This window comes from Sphaeramia orbicularis, chromosome 6 (assembly GCF_902148855.1).
Source record: "Sphaeramia orbicularis chromosome 6, fSphaOr1.1, whole genome shotgun sequence".
NCBI classification, from domain to species: Eukaryota; Metazoa; Chordata; class Actinopteri; order Kurtiformes; family Apogonidae; genus Sphaeramia; species Sphaeramia orbicularis.
Window position 1 is genome coordinate 20,438,754 of NC_043962.1, and position 15,979 is coordinate 20,454,732.

Sequence of the window (15,979 nt, forward strand, 5' to 3'; positions counted from 1 at the left end):
TTTTAGAGCTGATATCTAGCCATTTTCCATGGTTTTCTTGATAATAACCAAAATCACTTAACCCTTAGGGGTCCGCGGTCACGAGGAAACGCCTATGTAAAGATATGCTTTTATGTCAAATATTTGAGTATAGTTTTAATTTATTACAATTTTGATTTTATATACCTAATATTTGGAACCAATATTCACTTTCAAAGTCTTTGAAAAGGTCCGTTAAGCATCTTTGTGTTATATATTCAATAAATTATATAAGTTTTTCAAATCAGATTTTATATTTTTTGTGTGTTTTTTGGCCTTTTGTGTTGATATAGTAGGTTAAAGTGAAAAAATAATAGGCAGATGATATAGATGAAGTTGTGCTGAAAAAAAAGATACCAAACATGGGTATAGTAAACATTTTTTTATAGAGTATATAAAGGCAAAATCAAAAGTGCTCAAAAACAGACAAAATAGGCTCAGACCCCTAAGGGTTAAGTTCTTACATCAATAGCTATGGCATTGTGCTGTCAAAAACAGTGCTTTTAGGCATTCTGTGTTTTCTTTTCTGTTTCAGTCACATGATACACACAGGAGTTAGTACTTGATTGCATAACCATTGTTTTTGATGACTTTTGATGGCCTAATAATTTTTTTTTGCGAATGTATATGTTGTATATGTAGCATGTGTTGTCTGCCTTTTTGTCCTTTTTTTGTCCTTCGTGACATCTTCCTGCCTTGAACTTGCCGACATTCACCATGAAATAATAATGACACGATGCTGAAGCCTTGTGTGACTCGCTGAGCTACTCCCTGCTGGCTGCTCGGCACCACGTCGTAATGTGTCCTTGTTTGTCGTTCTGTCTATGTGCACCTGAGTGTACTTATATGCAAATATGTGCAGGAACAGCACACACAATATGTTGAATTTTTGGGTTTTGCATACCGGCAGTTGGTGTGTTTATCGTTGCAGCATGAATGGCACGATGCGGATTGCCACAAATAAAGCACTTAGAGTGTGTAGCTGGGTGTGCTTGTGTGTATTTGTGTATCGTGCATACACATGTAGAGCCATTTGCATGAGCCTGAGGAGCTGTTTATATTTATATTCGAAACCCGAGGGTTGGAAAATGACCTGTCTCCTGTGATTACATCCAGGTTAACAAGAACTGACGTGGTAATTGTGAAATCTATTTAAAAGAATTGTATCTTGTCTCACTGTCTTTCTCACTCTCTCTTTATTTCCCCCCTCTGTGCTTCTTTCTATCTTCTCTCTCTCACACAGTGGCGCCCATTCCTCCCTGGTCTGAAGTATGAAGTGATAGACTCCGCCTACATCTCTTTGTACGCAGGTAAGACCTAATCCACCCTAACCATACATTACTTGTCTCTTACCCTTTCGTTGCAAAGGAAGTTTGATAAAGAATTTTAATGAGCATTTAAAAGTTTTGTTATGTTTATGACTGAGGCACAGATGGGGGTATTTAAAGAGAGCTGTGAGTTTGCCAAATAAAAAGAGGAAATGACCCAATAAAAAGAAACACTCTCATTAATCCACTCAGGTATTGATCAGCACAGTTGTCACAGAATAAGGTGCTTTTGAACCAGAATAAGTTTTCCTCAGCTGAAGACTCCAAAGTCATATTTAATGCCTTGGCCTTCAGGGTGATCTTCTTTCCCTCACACAAGCAGTTGCAGATTATCAGTTTGAGAGCATGTCATATCTTCTCTACATGGGGCAAGGATGGAGATGAAGAATCTGATAGATGCTCTGTTTTTCCTCTCTGGATGTCAGTCATAGCAAAGATGAGAGCACTGTTTCCTGAGTCGACATCTAACCGAGTACTAAGAATAGCAGTGCGTCACAGAGATTCAGCATGAATAACAAGCAAAAATGCCATATGCAAAGAATATGATGTATGGAGTTGTCATTTAGAGCAACGCTGCAGGTTGCAAGGCATGTATGCTGACTACTGCCTTCTTATTTATGACTAGCTATGACAGAGAAGAAGGAGGCCTTGTACTGTATATGAGGTCATTGGATTCATGCATTAAAAACCTCCTCCTCTCACTCTCCCTCCACCCATCCCACCTCCTGCATTTCATGTCATGATGTGTCTTTGACACTTTGTTTTTCTTCCCGTCTTCTCACTCAGAAAGGTGTTTGATGTTTTTTTTTTTCCCTTATGACAGAGAAAAAACATTTGTTAGCTTGCCCAGAGATACTTGTTCTCTTTATATATTTTGATTAGTGCTCTGATTGGTTTCCAATTATCATCATTATGTTTTCAGCTTTGATGGCAGTTGAAAAACATTTCTTTTTTCTTTTTTTAGTTTGACTCAGTGAGATCAATCTCATCACTTCAACAGGTTCTCTTTTATGGAGATAAATGAAAAATTTCAAATACATTCTGTCAACATGGGCGTCTCAAGAAGTAATCTGCTCTTGCAACTTTTTCAGTTAAGAACCTCTCTCTATGAATGCATTCTTGAATGTTTCCATCCACTGCAACACCATTGTTATAGTTTTTGTTATTGTTATAATTCGGCCCAAAGAATAGAGATCTGATGCAGCCAAAGATAAGGAATTTAAACAAGCACAAAAATAGGAGGTAGCTAGAATGTATTTCCATAGTAAGTATAAGAGGGGCAAGAAAACAATACTATAAAGCTTTGTTTTATAAGTCAGACGCATCACCTAGACAGCATGATCTGAATTAATCAAAAGAAAGCAAACGATATGGTCTTTGTTTTGTTGTGAATTTTAAGGATTTCACTGACGTACTGTACATACTGTACATACTGTACTGAACATAATTAGCCTTAGCGAGTCCTGTGTGTATTAGGAATCAGGTATGTGATCAACAGATGTCTTATTGTTAGAGGAATGAAAAGGCTCTTCTCTCTCTCCGACGCGCACACAAACATACAAACCAAACAAGCACACTACCCCTCTGGAGGATAAAAATGATGCTGACCACCCTGTTAATTATAAAGCATTTCTCCCATCAGGACTTGCTCTTGACATGCCATTAATCACACATGCTCTCTCCTCCCTCCTTGCTATCGATTGGTATAATTATGACTCCCCCGTCTTTGTTTTTGTTTTTTTCTTCCAACTTTCATTCTGATTCTCTTACTTCAGCATTTGCTATTGTATCTCCTCTCCCTGTGGTTTTTTTCTCCCCCCTCTCTGATCTCTCTCTGTATTTTTATTTTTATTTTTTTTTTACCGATGCACAAATAATGCACATAAATGTTTTCCTTCCATCAGCTAAATCAACATTTAAAAAAAATGGATTCTGTCATAAAGCTTCTCCATATCAGCTCTGCTTCTCACGACGCCTCTCTGTCTCTCTCTCTGTAATCTTCAGACGAGTCTAACCTGAAGATGAACAGTGTGGACCACATCCCCCAGACCTTGGCCAGTCACATCCGTCTCCCAGAGGATTCTCAGCCCCAGGGACTGGAGGGAGGCAGCATCACGCAGCATGGAGCGGATATGCTGAAGCCAGACCCCAGGGACACCTTCTATAGCAGTAAATCTGCCAGTCATCATTTTTGGCTGTCCCCCTTTTTTGTCTTCTACCCGGTCTCCTGGTCTGTCATTAACTGACTGATTGACTGGTTGTCTGGCTCTCATTGTCTTCTTTCTGTTGTCAGTTTTGCTGTATTCAGTCTATCATTTTGTGTTGCTGGCTGTGTTCCATTTTGTGCATCTTCTCTTCCTTTTTCTGCCAAGGTTCTAAACAGTCCCCATCTCTCTAAGTTTGTCGAATGCTGTTTTCAGTGTACTTATTTGTTTTTCCAAGCTGTCACATACTTTCCTCACTCTTCTCTATGTCTGTCTCTCGTCTTAGCTCCTATGATTGACCCTTCTCATCTGGAAAATGTTCTGCCAGCCTGTCTCTACTCCCCAACCTATGTTGTGAAAGACTTTCCTATTGCCAGATACCAGGGCCTACAGTTTGTAAGTATCACCTCAATTACTTTCCCTCCAGATCATTGAGTGTGAGATGGATTTGTGCAAGTGTCAATATTGTAAGAAAGTCTACCTGTCTAGTCTACCAGGTTGACAGAGCTTTGGGTCGCAGGAAGTTCAGTAGTTCCATCCTGCTATTCATTAATCCGTCATAAAGGCAGCAAAATTTAAGAGCATTCATATTTATTTAACAGAGAGGCTTAGTCTGGGTTATTGTACTAATGCTACTGCGTCTTTCCTATTATATCAAAACACACGACTGAAGCAGGTGGCAGGTGTTGTGCTCTGCCTCCCCCTTTAGGCTTATATGAGGTACTGCAGCTGCAACAATGACATAATGAACTGGAAATGAGAATTATACTAAACACAAGATATTTTTCAGTGTAGGATTCTTACACACAATCATGTCAGCGGTTATATGAATAGAATATTTATATTTATGCAGTTCTGGTAAATGAGAATCAAGATTTAACTGATTAGCTTGTGACTGTTTTGTTTGGTTGTATTTTTTCTGTTTGACATTGTACTTTTCTTTAGGTTTATCTGTCTTTCGTCTACCCCAATGACTTTACACGTCTCACGCACATGGAGAGAGAGAACAAGTGTTTCTACAGAGAGTCTCCTATCTACTTAGAGAAGTAAGGATATTATAGCTTTTATCGCTTAGAAACCTAAGGTAACATTTGTCTTTGTCTTGTATGAGGAAGTGATTATGCAGAATAACTGTTTGAATTTGATGGCAGTGGTCCACCCGACCTCTCAAAAGGAGATTAACTTTATTATGCTGTAAGGCACACAGAAATTTTAACCTTCTCTTAATGCATTTGACTCTGTGTGTGTATGTGTGTCTGTGTCTTATTGCATCTGCCAGGTTTGGATTCTACAAATATATGAAGATGGATGAGGAGGAAGATGACAGACCGTTCTTCTTCCCCAACCCAGATGGTAACTAATAATGAACAAACACACTCGTGCAAACAGACACATACATATACATGCTGTATATATGAAAATATGTGCACACACACTGAAGCAACTTTGGGCGCCCTTCAATTTTCTAGATTTCCTAGAGGAGGAGGAGGTGGTGGATGCAGAAGATGAGGCAGAGATTGTTGGCACCCAGTCACCCAAAAAGTCCTCTCATCCCAGCCAAACCAGCCACATCTCCAGCCCCATCTATCAGCACTCAAGACCTGGGCCCACTCCAGGTGGCAGGGAAGGAGAGGAAGAGGAGGAGGAAGCTGATGAAGAGGAAGAAGAGGGGGCATTGAATAGTATTATACACCGCAGAGAAAGGAGGCATTTTCCGGAGAGAGATAAGGATGCCAGTTGGGTAAGAGACCATACAAGAGGGAACACCGGACAAGATATCAGAAAAGGCTCTTCAGAGATCCAGCCCAAGGGGCTTCAGCCTGACACATACAGTATAGTCCGGGGTCGGTCCTTGTCTTGGATTCGCACTGGTCCCGCAGAGCTGAGCCCTGGCAGAAATGGAGGAGGCGGAGAGAAGGGAGCTGAGACTCCACCAAAACTGAGCAAATCTTCTCTCCTTTTCCCCCAAAAGTCTTCCCTCTCTGCCCTCGCTAGCCGTGCCAAACAGATCCTCAGCAACTCTGCCCATAGCAACAACCTCCATGACAACAACAAGCTTGCTGGAAACAAGAAGGAGAAAAGGGAGGAGAACAAAATCTACATAACAAGACCTCGGCCTGCCAAAGAGAGGGAGAGGGAAAGGGAGAGAGAACAACGTCGAGAAAGGAGAGAGGAGAGGGCATCTCGCCACCCTAGAGAGGTCTTCCCAGGGGTCTTTTTATATCAGACCGGCAAAACCACCAGACTGGTCAATCTTGGAGGTAAAGGACATGCTGGAGCAGCCATAACAGGAGGTAGGAATCTTGTTAGTGCCCCTCAACTCTGGCCCAACCCCCCGACAAAAGAGGGGAAAACATCGTACAATGGTAGCACACAGAATGAGAGTGTGCAGAGGTCAGCGAACAAGGCAGCGGTGGCAAAACAGCCAGACAAAAACAAAAGGAAGTTAGAGTATCAGTCTTTGAAGACGACTGTGACAGCTGATCTCACCAGCAAAGGAGACTCATTAGCGCCACTGTCCCATCTCCAGGATCCCCCTCTGTCTCCTGTTACCCTTCCGAGGCTTAACACCACCGAGAACACGCTACAAAGTCAGACCCGAGTCACCTCTTACCTCAGAACATCAGAGATCACAGAGTCCCAGCAGCAGTTAGATCCAGACCCCAACCCAGCAGATCTGGACCAGGATATAAACCGTTCAAATCCAGACCCTGACCCTGAGCCAGAACCAGAGGAGGGTGAGATGTCAGACTACAGCTATGAGGAGGTTGAAGCTCGGCCAGGTTGGGCAGAGGAGAGCATCAACTGGCAGCGGACCTTCTCAGTCAATCCAATGGACTTTGAGTTGCTGCGCTCTGACTGGAATGACCTCCGCTGTAATGTTTCTGGCAACCTCCAACTGGCAGAGAGTGAAGTGGTAGATGTGCTGGCTCAGTACATGGAGAAACTCAATGAACGCAATGGAGGGTAAGAGAAAAAGAGGAGGGTAATGAGAGTAATGCTACATTTGGTTGCTCATGTTAACCATTATGTAGAGCTATACGTAATTCATTGAGAACATAGTGGTCATGCCCTAATGGTTTGACTTCCTGTTAGGAGACTATTAAGTGCTGATCACCGTTTTCAGCAGTGCTAACATAACATACTCCATCAACTTCAGTGCTACATATAATAACAAGCAACATTTTTGCAGACAGCATCTACAATCAAACTACAATTAATCCAGTTAGATGAATGATTAGGAATTAGGCTTCACATTTGCAGCTTTTCCCTTTCACCATTTTATATTTCAGAGCGTGGATAACCTGTCTGTACTTCTATGCCTTAAAGCAGGCAACATTTATCACCAGAGGCAGTATGTTTTTTTGGTTGACTTTAGTGTGTACACATCTATTCTCATGAAAAAACATGTCGTAAAAACCTTCACATTGAAAATTATTCAAATGTGGCACAACATCATGTGTATCTGTTTTATCAGTTTTAGTAATCTTATCTTGTATATTTATATATATATTTTACTAGTTTTATCATATCTTGTATTTTTACCCATATCTTTGTACAGCACTTTGGGCGCTTTGCATTGTTGTAAATGTGTTGTAGGAATAAGCTGGACCTTTACTTTGACAACATCCACTTAGAGACAGTGATGAACAGAATAAAGTTTAAGGGTCAAAGGTTGAGTTCACTAATCCATTCACAAAGTACACACTCACAGACCCATGTGTTCCCATTAAGTGTGTGAGAACTAAGCACTGTCCAGCTGCATAAAAATATTTAATGCCGTAATACACCCTTTCTCTGCAGGCATTGATGGTGTAGGGAAGAAACCTGCTAAAAGGTTTCTTTGTAAGCAGGTATTCACTGTTGTGAAAACTTAGTGTATGTTTTTATTTTATTTTTCAGACAAACATCTGTGTAGATTTGTATATGTAACACATATGTTGAATGCGTTATTCCATTTCTTCTTTTTTTATTCTATTACAGCTCTTCACTCAGGTGATAACTGTATATTTGTGAGGGTTCAGGGCGGAGACTATAATAATTTATACTCTAATTATGCCAAAATTTCACACAAATATGTTGGATAAAATTAAGTGATGCCATTTTTTAAAGATTAAAAGTGTGTCATCATAGTAATTTTTAAAAACATAACGTGCTGCACACTTTTAATACCCCTTGGCCAAATATACTGTAAGATTCTCTTGAAAGTTACTGCCCTATAATTTAGATTAGACTGTCTTTATGTAAAACTTATTACATACATATTTATATTTGAAAGTACTCAGATATTATAACTGCACAAGGCATAAGGCCATTGGACCTTGAAAAAGTATGTCATGGTCACCTGTTTTCAACAGGCTTCTGCTCCATGCCAAGACGCATCCACAGTATAAATTTGGAGAAAATATCTCAATGCATTCTTCAGATAATGTGATTACATCAAAAAATGTTTGGGAAGGAATGCTTCTCGGACCAAAAAAGAGTTTGTTCGAGGTGCTCTTTGGAAAAAGGGTTTTCAAAAAGTATTTATCACATTGGAAGAAAAATCCAAGGCACTCTCTTTAAACATTAAAATGTCTTTATTACCATGGCAAAAAGTTTTTTGACTTCCTGACGAAGGCTTGAAGCCAAAACGCGTTGAAGTGTTTTTTAGGTCTATATATGACCATGCCATGGCAATAAAGGCATTTTAATGTTTAAAGAGAGTGCCTTGGATTTTTCTTCCTGTGTGATAAATAATATGATTACATTGTTGAAAAAACATGTCACCGTTTGACCTTGAAAAATAGGTCAAGGTCACTTATTTTCAATAGACTTCTCCTCCTTGCCAAGATGCATCCTCAGTATAAATGTGGTGGAGACATCTCAATGCATTTTTTATATAATGTGATTATGTTGTTGAATGGATGGATGGATGGACAGACAGACGACAAAACGATTACAATACCCCTTCAGCCATAATACACTCAATACCTTTTACTCAATACCTTCTTAGTCCACATTATGTGAGTCTTCACAAATGCAAACTGCACCTTGATTGGAATGTGGTAATTCAATGTTTTCCTCTGTCTGGGTTCTAGGATATACACCCTACTGCGAATCATCAATGTCGAGAAGCGGCGAGATTCAGCGAGAGGTAACCGTTACCTGGTGGAGCTGGAACTGATGGAGAGAGGCCGCAGCGTGGTGCGCTTGTCTGAATACATTTACCTGCTCCTGCATCGTGGCAGACAAGGGGACGAAAGTCCTGAGAACACAGACTCTGCCCCGGCCTCGGTCCCAGCTAGTGCCCCTTCCTCTGCCACGCCCAGCCTCACCACGCCGCCGCCTCCTCCCACCACGAGGGCCGCCGCTCGCCCTGGAGCGACCCCCTGGAGCACCGCCTATGCTAAGCCTCTGCTGTGCCAGCCAGTGATGCTACAGTGGAGGAAGGATGTCATGGTGCACTTTGTGGTACCAGGTCAGTTAAGAAAGTTCCGTTTCTATTTAGTATGAAACATTTGTTCAACTAGTGGAGGAAACCTTAATAAGAGTTAACCCTTTCATGCATACTGGTCACTACGGTGGACCGCTATTCTACAGCTGTTCTCTTTTATATTCATGGATTTTGTTGTTCTTTTCGTTTTTTTGTTTAGTTTTGTTTTTTTACACATATCTTTATTAAAGTTGTAAGACACTACATATGTTTTCTGACATGAATTGGTACCATTATGTAGATCTCTCCTGAGCATAAACCCCCAGAATCATAAGCCTTCCCCATAGTTTTCACACAATTTATCAGTAAATACACGTTTCTGTGCATCAAAAATTAAACACATGGTGTCCAGTTGAGTGGATATTTTGCAACTTCATGAAAAATAGGTTCATAAGAATTTTTTTTTTTTTTTTCATTATTGTTTTTTATCTTTTTTTTTTTTTAATTATTTTTATTTTATTTATTTATTTTTATTTATTTTTCTGAAGAAAATTTTCAATCACATTGTTTTTTTCATGCCTAAAGAGGAATAACAACACTCAGGAAAAAATTTTGATTAAGGTTCTCATAATTCGTGCATGAAATGGTTAAAGTTTATTAGAATGATTTGGTTTTCCTGACTTTTTGTCTATGTTTTTCTTTTGTTTATTCTATACTTAAGTGAAAAACCAAGCTCGTTGGGTACAGCAGTTTATCTCTGACATGGAGAATCTTCATCGTCAAACCAAGGACGACAATTTCAGTATCATAATTGTCGACTTTGAGAGTGAAGACATGGATGTGGAGCAGGCGCTCAGAGAAAGCAGTGTGCCAAGGTGTGTGCCAGCTCAGAATACATTTTCCATTGTTTTAGAATATTTTATGGGCTTCCAGGTGACTTTTCTTTTTTGTATATTTTTGTTTTGACAGGTACGAATATCTCAGGAGAGAGGGGAACTTTGAACGCTCAGCAGGACTGCAGATCGGAGTGGACACTATTGAGGTTAGAAAGTCAATCAGACAAGGCTAGGCAACAATATGTGAGCTGGCATGAAAAAGCTACTCAATGAAGGTCAGCCACTCACACTGACCAAATGACCTTTTCTGGCTGATGGACGGACAGAAAGAACACTCATGCATAATGAATACATCATTGCTAGGCTGGTCTGTCACAGGCTGTGGATCTCACCCTTATCTCCGAGCCTCCTGCTGCTCGCCGTCGCCCTCTCCCACTGAGCCCAGCTGTGGCAGACGGGGGAATCGCTTAGACAGTTAGCCGCATTTCCTCTGTCATGTGTAGGCCATAGCTGTCACATCCACTCCCTTTTGCAGGTTATTTGTGTGCATGTGCCCTTATGCCGCCTCTTGCTGTCTCTCTATCACACACACACATGCATAACCACCCAGGGGTGAGGGGCGGTTGGAAATTTGGACAGACGTTGATCCTTCAGTTGAGTGTCACTGCTGTCACGGTGCGATGACAGGGCTGTCATTCATGTATGAATGACCTCAGGCACTGGAAGACAAGCTACTGATGCTCAGCCCAGACTTCTCCACTTTCTTAATCCTAAATCCCATTTAAGTCTCCATGTACACTGATTTGCATTACCTCATACACAGAATTGTGTGCACTTCTCTTTTTCCCAGTGTAACAGCTCTTACACTGATCTTAATGGATATCATTTCAGGAAAAGGATTTAGATATAATGGGTAAAACAGTGTTTGTTTGTGTTTACCATTGTAGGATAGCCATAGCATTGTTTTCCTGTGTGATCTGCACATCCACTTCCCGCTCAACATCTTGGAAAGCATCAGGAAGCACTGTGTGGAGGGGCGTCTTGCATTTGCCCCCATCGTCATGAGACTGGGCTGTGGCAGCTCACCACGGGAACCTGACGGTAACATAACAGCTTAAACATCTACACTACATCTATACAGGCATAGATTTGCACTCATGTATTTACAAAAAATACATGTCATTGTTGGGGTTTTGTTTGGATTCACACCACTCAGACCCACTTCCCTGGTGTATCACAGAACTCACAGACAGCTACTGTGGATTCATCCTTTTATCAAAAGAAATATTGATGTAACGTTCATTTAATATTGTTTTTGTTTATATGCAGGTTATTGGGAGGTGAATGGCTTTGGTTTGTTTGGAATCTATAAGTCTGACTTTGACAAGATTGGAGGGATGAACACAGAGGAATTCAAAGACCGCTGGGGTGGAGAAGACTGGGAGCTGCTGGACAGGTATCTAACACTGCATCAACACAACAAACTCTATTAAAGGGCTCATATTTTGCTAAACCCACTTTTATTAGTCTTTGGTACATTTATGTGTGTATTTGGGGACCGTAATAGTTCAAAAAGTTTGAATTTGAACCCTCCAGGTGCTGCAAAGATATCTTTATATTCATTTTGGCAAAAATTGAGTGGAAACCCATCTTAATTCCTGCTTAATTTGTTACGTTTTAAAACTAGTTATATTACAACATTTGCACATATAAGGTCAAGACTTCTGACGAACATTTCTCAGAGTACGCCATAATTGTTTGTCAGCAGCAGCGGTTGTAGTCCATACTGAAAATATGTCCAAAAACAAAATTAGAGAATTACACCTTAAACTGTTACACAACATCTATCCAACAAATAGGTACCTCTCCAGATTTTCAGACACTGATGACAGTTGCACCTTTTGTAAAAGTGATAGTGAAAGTATCATCCACTTATTTTATAAATGTCAGTTTTGTATCACTTTTTGGAACAATTTTGAAAATTTTATTTTTATCAAAACTACAGTTAAGTATCAGTTTGATGAAAAAAATATAATTTTTGGCTCCTTTTCTCAGAATAATTATTTTTAACATAGTCAACCTCTTCATTCTTCCAGGTAAATTTCATTTTCATAAAGCTAAGATATCCAAAGCATTCCCATCATTTCAATTATTTTTAATAGAATTGAAAATCTGTTTTGAGTCTCTAAAACATATTACATTTAATAAAAAAAAAAATGTTTATCAGCGCTTCAGTTTTACTACAATTACCTTGAGTAAATTGGTCTGCCAGTTCATATTGTAATATTATTTTTCTTTAATTTTCTAACTGTGCCTTTACTTATTGTTGGATCTTCTTTGTTATTTTCTTTAATTTATTTATTATTTATTTATGCTTTGTCTATATGTGTTTATTTTTATTTATTCTTGTAGTTTTTTTTGTCTTCTTATTATTAGTTTATGATTATTATGGCTTGGAACGTATGATTTTTTTATATATTCTTGTTATATTCTATTTTTTGTATGTTCTATCAATGAAGAACAAATAAATTCTTGGAGGAAACAAAAAAAGAAAATATGTCCAAACTTTGAGCTAATTACCTAAAATGTTCAGTTGTTGGTTGAACAGTATAGAGCAGCACAGCCAGTAACCTGGAGGGGGTGGGGCATGAAGTGACTCCTTTGCATTTAAAGGGCCAGCGCTCCAAACGACCTTTCTGATGTCATTACTCAGAAATAGGGTTGAAGATGGACCTGTGGAGTTGAATTAATGAAGAATTCAGACCCAAGCATAGCATTTACAGTGTATGTAGACCACAGGGAAATGTTTTAAAATGCATAATTCCATTAAAAAAAAACAAACAACTAAATATCACTCCTTTAACATTAACTCCATTAAGAGGACCTTAAGCCTATGTATATTTGTTTGTTTATAAGCAGGATTAGACAGACTGCAGCAGTAATTTTCCTGTTATTTTTTTCTGAAATTGGGCATTTGAGTGCATTATAAAACATTGAGGTCGAGATGAAAATATACTCAAGACTATGAACTAATTCCATCATCTGCCCCTCTCTAAGGTTTAATGGGTTTGTTCTTGTGTGAAGCAATATCCTCCCACCATGTTTCATAAAAATCAGTGCAATAGTTGTGATGTAATCCGCCCAGAAATAAACACAACACATTTTAGGGAGTTTTGTTAAGACTTGTCATAGATATTATTAGTAACTTCTGAACTCAGTAATCTATGTCCATCCATATATTAAAATCACATCAGCAAAATTCCAAGAAGACATGTGTTTTCTTGTACATTTACCACTGCACCATACCATTTTCATATGAATTTGTCCTTGTTTGACAATAAATATCTCTCACGTTTCTGCCTACATACTCAAAATAAAGGGGGTGGATGTAGTTTGTGAAGATGCTGCAGAAATACACTTAAAACAGCACTTCAGATAAAGAGATTTAATCAGAAAACTGAATATTAAAGCAAAGCAAGCCTCGCAGTTATTTTAACATGCCTCCATAATAGTTGCCTCTTGTGTTTGCACCTCTATTGTTGTGAAAATCAAAAAATGGCCATTGCTGAGAGTAGAACTTTTACGTGATTCCCTTATATGTGTATCTCTGTCTTTCTATAGGGTACTGCAGAATGGACTAGAAGTAGAAAGGCTTCGTTTAAGGAACTTTTTTCACTACTATCACTCCAAACGAGGCATGTGGAATGCCCAGAACAAGAAAACTCCCAAGGGATAGCGCCGCCTGCTGGTCAGAGAGGATCCCAAATGACCTGCAGATCCACTGTGTGTGAGGGAGACCAGTCGGAGCTCCTCACTGCCTGAACTCTGCCTTTTTTGAAACAAGCTCATTTTAGGGAGGCCTCTGTTTCACCATCGGCCCCTCTTGTAGGCTGGCCTTTATGAGGAAACAGAGTTCACAATGAAGTTTGAAAGCGTGCCGTTTACGCAAATAGACTTGAGTCATCACTTTGCCTCACTGACTGAACTACTGTACAGGGAGAAGAGAGTTATTTTTGTTCGGCTTCTCTCTGTCCCTTTTTGGTGCAATGTTTTCAGACAGACTGGAAAGCAGCTGTTTTGCGTGTGTGTGTGTGTGGGCATGTATGTGCAGGCGTGTGTATGTAGATAAACATATATGGGTGTGGGTATGGGTGAGTGTAGCTTGTGTGCGCTAATGATGACAGGAAGCACCTTTTTTAACAAGGAGATGTGAAGACAACCTAAGATGTTTTTTTTCTAACACGCTCTCAAGTGGGAGCCTAATCGAATGTGTGTCAACATGTTATTCAGATAGATTCAGACATGGTGATGTAGGTCGAGTAGGCAAATCCAGTTTTTTGTAGAAAAAAACAAACAAACAAAAAAAACAACAAAAAAAAGGTATTTCTTAATCAACTACTACCTGTTGGATATCATTAACCAGTATGACCGGGTGCCGAAGTACTCGTGGTACCTGCTGTTGTGGTTCGTCACATATTACGAACCACAGAAAGTTCGGAAATTAGAAACATGAACATCATCTGAATATCTTTCTGTCCTTCTCTCTCTCCCTTCTCCCTTTATCAACAGCTCATTTCTGCCTCACATTTTCAGAGTCTTTCTAATGTTAAGCTATTTCATGTATTTGTATCCGAAGAGAGATTTTATATAGCCCTGCTGCTGTTTTGGAATATGGGTTTAAATACCCGTATTAATGCTAGATATCATTTATGACTTGATGAATTTTATTTCCTGAACTGCAGGATTTTCTGTCATCTGCTATTTAGACTAGGTTACTCACTTGTCATGGCTGAGTACGGTATGTACGCACTAACATTGGGGTGCTATTTTTGTTCTAAAACACTGTATTTGTGAACAGTTTACACCTTTTAACTCTACTGAGAGTATCCTGCTACCCCTTCAGATCACTAACCTCATCGTCACCTGGAACATTAAACTGTAACCAAGGGGAAACAGGGGACAACAACAGATTTCAGATATTTGTTTTATTATTGTTATATAATTCTTTTAAGCATTTTCTGATTGGCTGATTTGTTTCAGATATAGGTTTTGATGGGTTAAAACTGTATCTGTCATGTAAGAACAGGCTACTACCAAGACAGAAAATGCAAATCTGTTAAAACACTGATAATTATCTTTTAATCTGAGGATAACTGAGTGTAGCTTGGACAAGGTATGGCAAGGCATTGCTGTTTTAAAAATGTGTGCCTTCATCAGGGTTTGGCTGCAGGCAGTTTTTAAGCTATTGTCATGACAGAGGAGGGCATGAGCAGACATAAGTACAGGCTGTAACATCACTGTAAATTCAGATACACTGTAAATGGAAGAAAGGCGACTCTCTTGAACGGGTTACAGATGTATTGGTATGTTTGTTATATTACCCTAAAAGCTAGGAGTGGTCTCTGTTAGCCACTACACCTCAGTGGTAAGACAAATATGGAGAAGGGACGGTAGGAGTGACTACTGGGAACGGGACATATGATGGAGACTTACTGGCAGCTGCAGTCCACCAGGAGCCCACCCACTCCCATTTGTTTGGCCGGAGGCTGAGCTCCTAATGCCTCTGTTTATGCAACATGGTACTTATATTAAAAGGGAGAGGCTAGATATATATAGATGAGAGCTAATGATCAGTTATTGACTATATGATTGTTAAAATGCCCTCCAAGACCCTTTCTTTGCCTCTACAGGAAACAGGTCTATACTGTATGTCATTTAACAGTGACACAGGACTATTTAAAAAAAACAAAAGAAACAAAACGTGTTAAATATAAGACTATATATAAGAAGCAGAAAAAGAAAAATAGGAATATACATTCCAAGGTAATTTCTGTGAAATTGTTTTGTAGAGAAAAGGTTTTAAGAATGTATTGTTCTTTTATTTTGATTTGTTGTTTTTTTTTTTTTGCAAATAAAATTTTATGCTTATGTACAGATCATATTTAAGATGAGTTTCTATTCATTTTTGTTTGAGTTGATCTTTATTGGTGTGACTATGTAAAATGAAAAACTTTTATTCTAAAAGAAAAAAGAAGTAACTCTGTCTGCCCACATGGTGGTGCTCCACCCACATAGACATACCTGCAGAGCTGCAGCAGTTAAGTGGATTTAAATTTAGGCACTGCTTCAATAAGCATATTTAACAAACTTTGAACTCATGAGTTGATAAAACCATAG

General features: G+C 39.3%; 1 protein-coding gene across 1 annotated transcript in view; it reads left to right on the forward strand.

Annotated features, from left to right (window-relative positions):
* b4galnt4a (beta-1,4-N-acetyl-galactosaminyl transferase 4a) overlaps positions 1–15,739 on the forward strand; it is a 208,197-nt gene extending 192,458 nt beyond the window's left edge. The window contains exons 9-20 of the mRNA XM_030136564.1: positions 1,262–1,328; positions 3,351–3,515; positions 3,837–3,946; positions 4,496–4,596; positions 4,830–4,903; positions 5,020–6,517; positions 8,632–9,011; positions 9,688–9,841; positions 9,936–10,008; positions 10,750–10,903; positions 11,132–11,258; positions 13,424–15,739. Of these exons, the coding sequence (XP_029992424.1) occupies positions 1,262–1,328; positions 3,351–3,515; positions 3,837–3,946; positions 4,496–4,596; positions 4,830–4,903; positions 5,020–6,517; positions 8,632–9,011; positions 9,688–9,841; positions 9,936–10,008; positions 10,750–10,903; positions 11,132–11,258; positions 13,424–13,538 (3,018 nt within the window). The 3' untranslated portion in view covers positions 13,539–15,739. The remainder of the gene's footprint in view (positions 1–1,261; positions 1,329–3,350; positions 3,516–3,836; positions 3,947–4,495; positions 4,597–4,829; positions 4,904–5,019; positions 6,518–8,631; positions 9,012–9,687; positions 9,842–9,935; positions 10,009–10,749; positions 10,904–11,131; positions 11,259–13,423) is intronic.
* Positions 15,740–15,979: the final 240 nt, after the last annotated feature.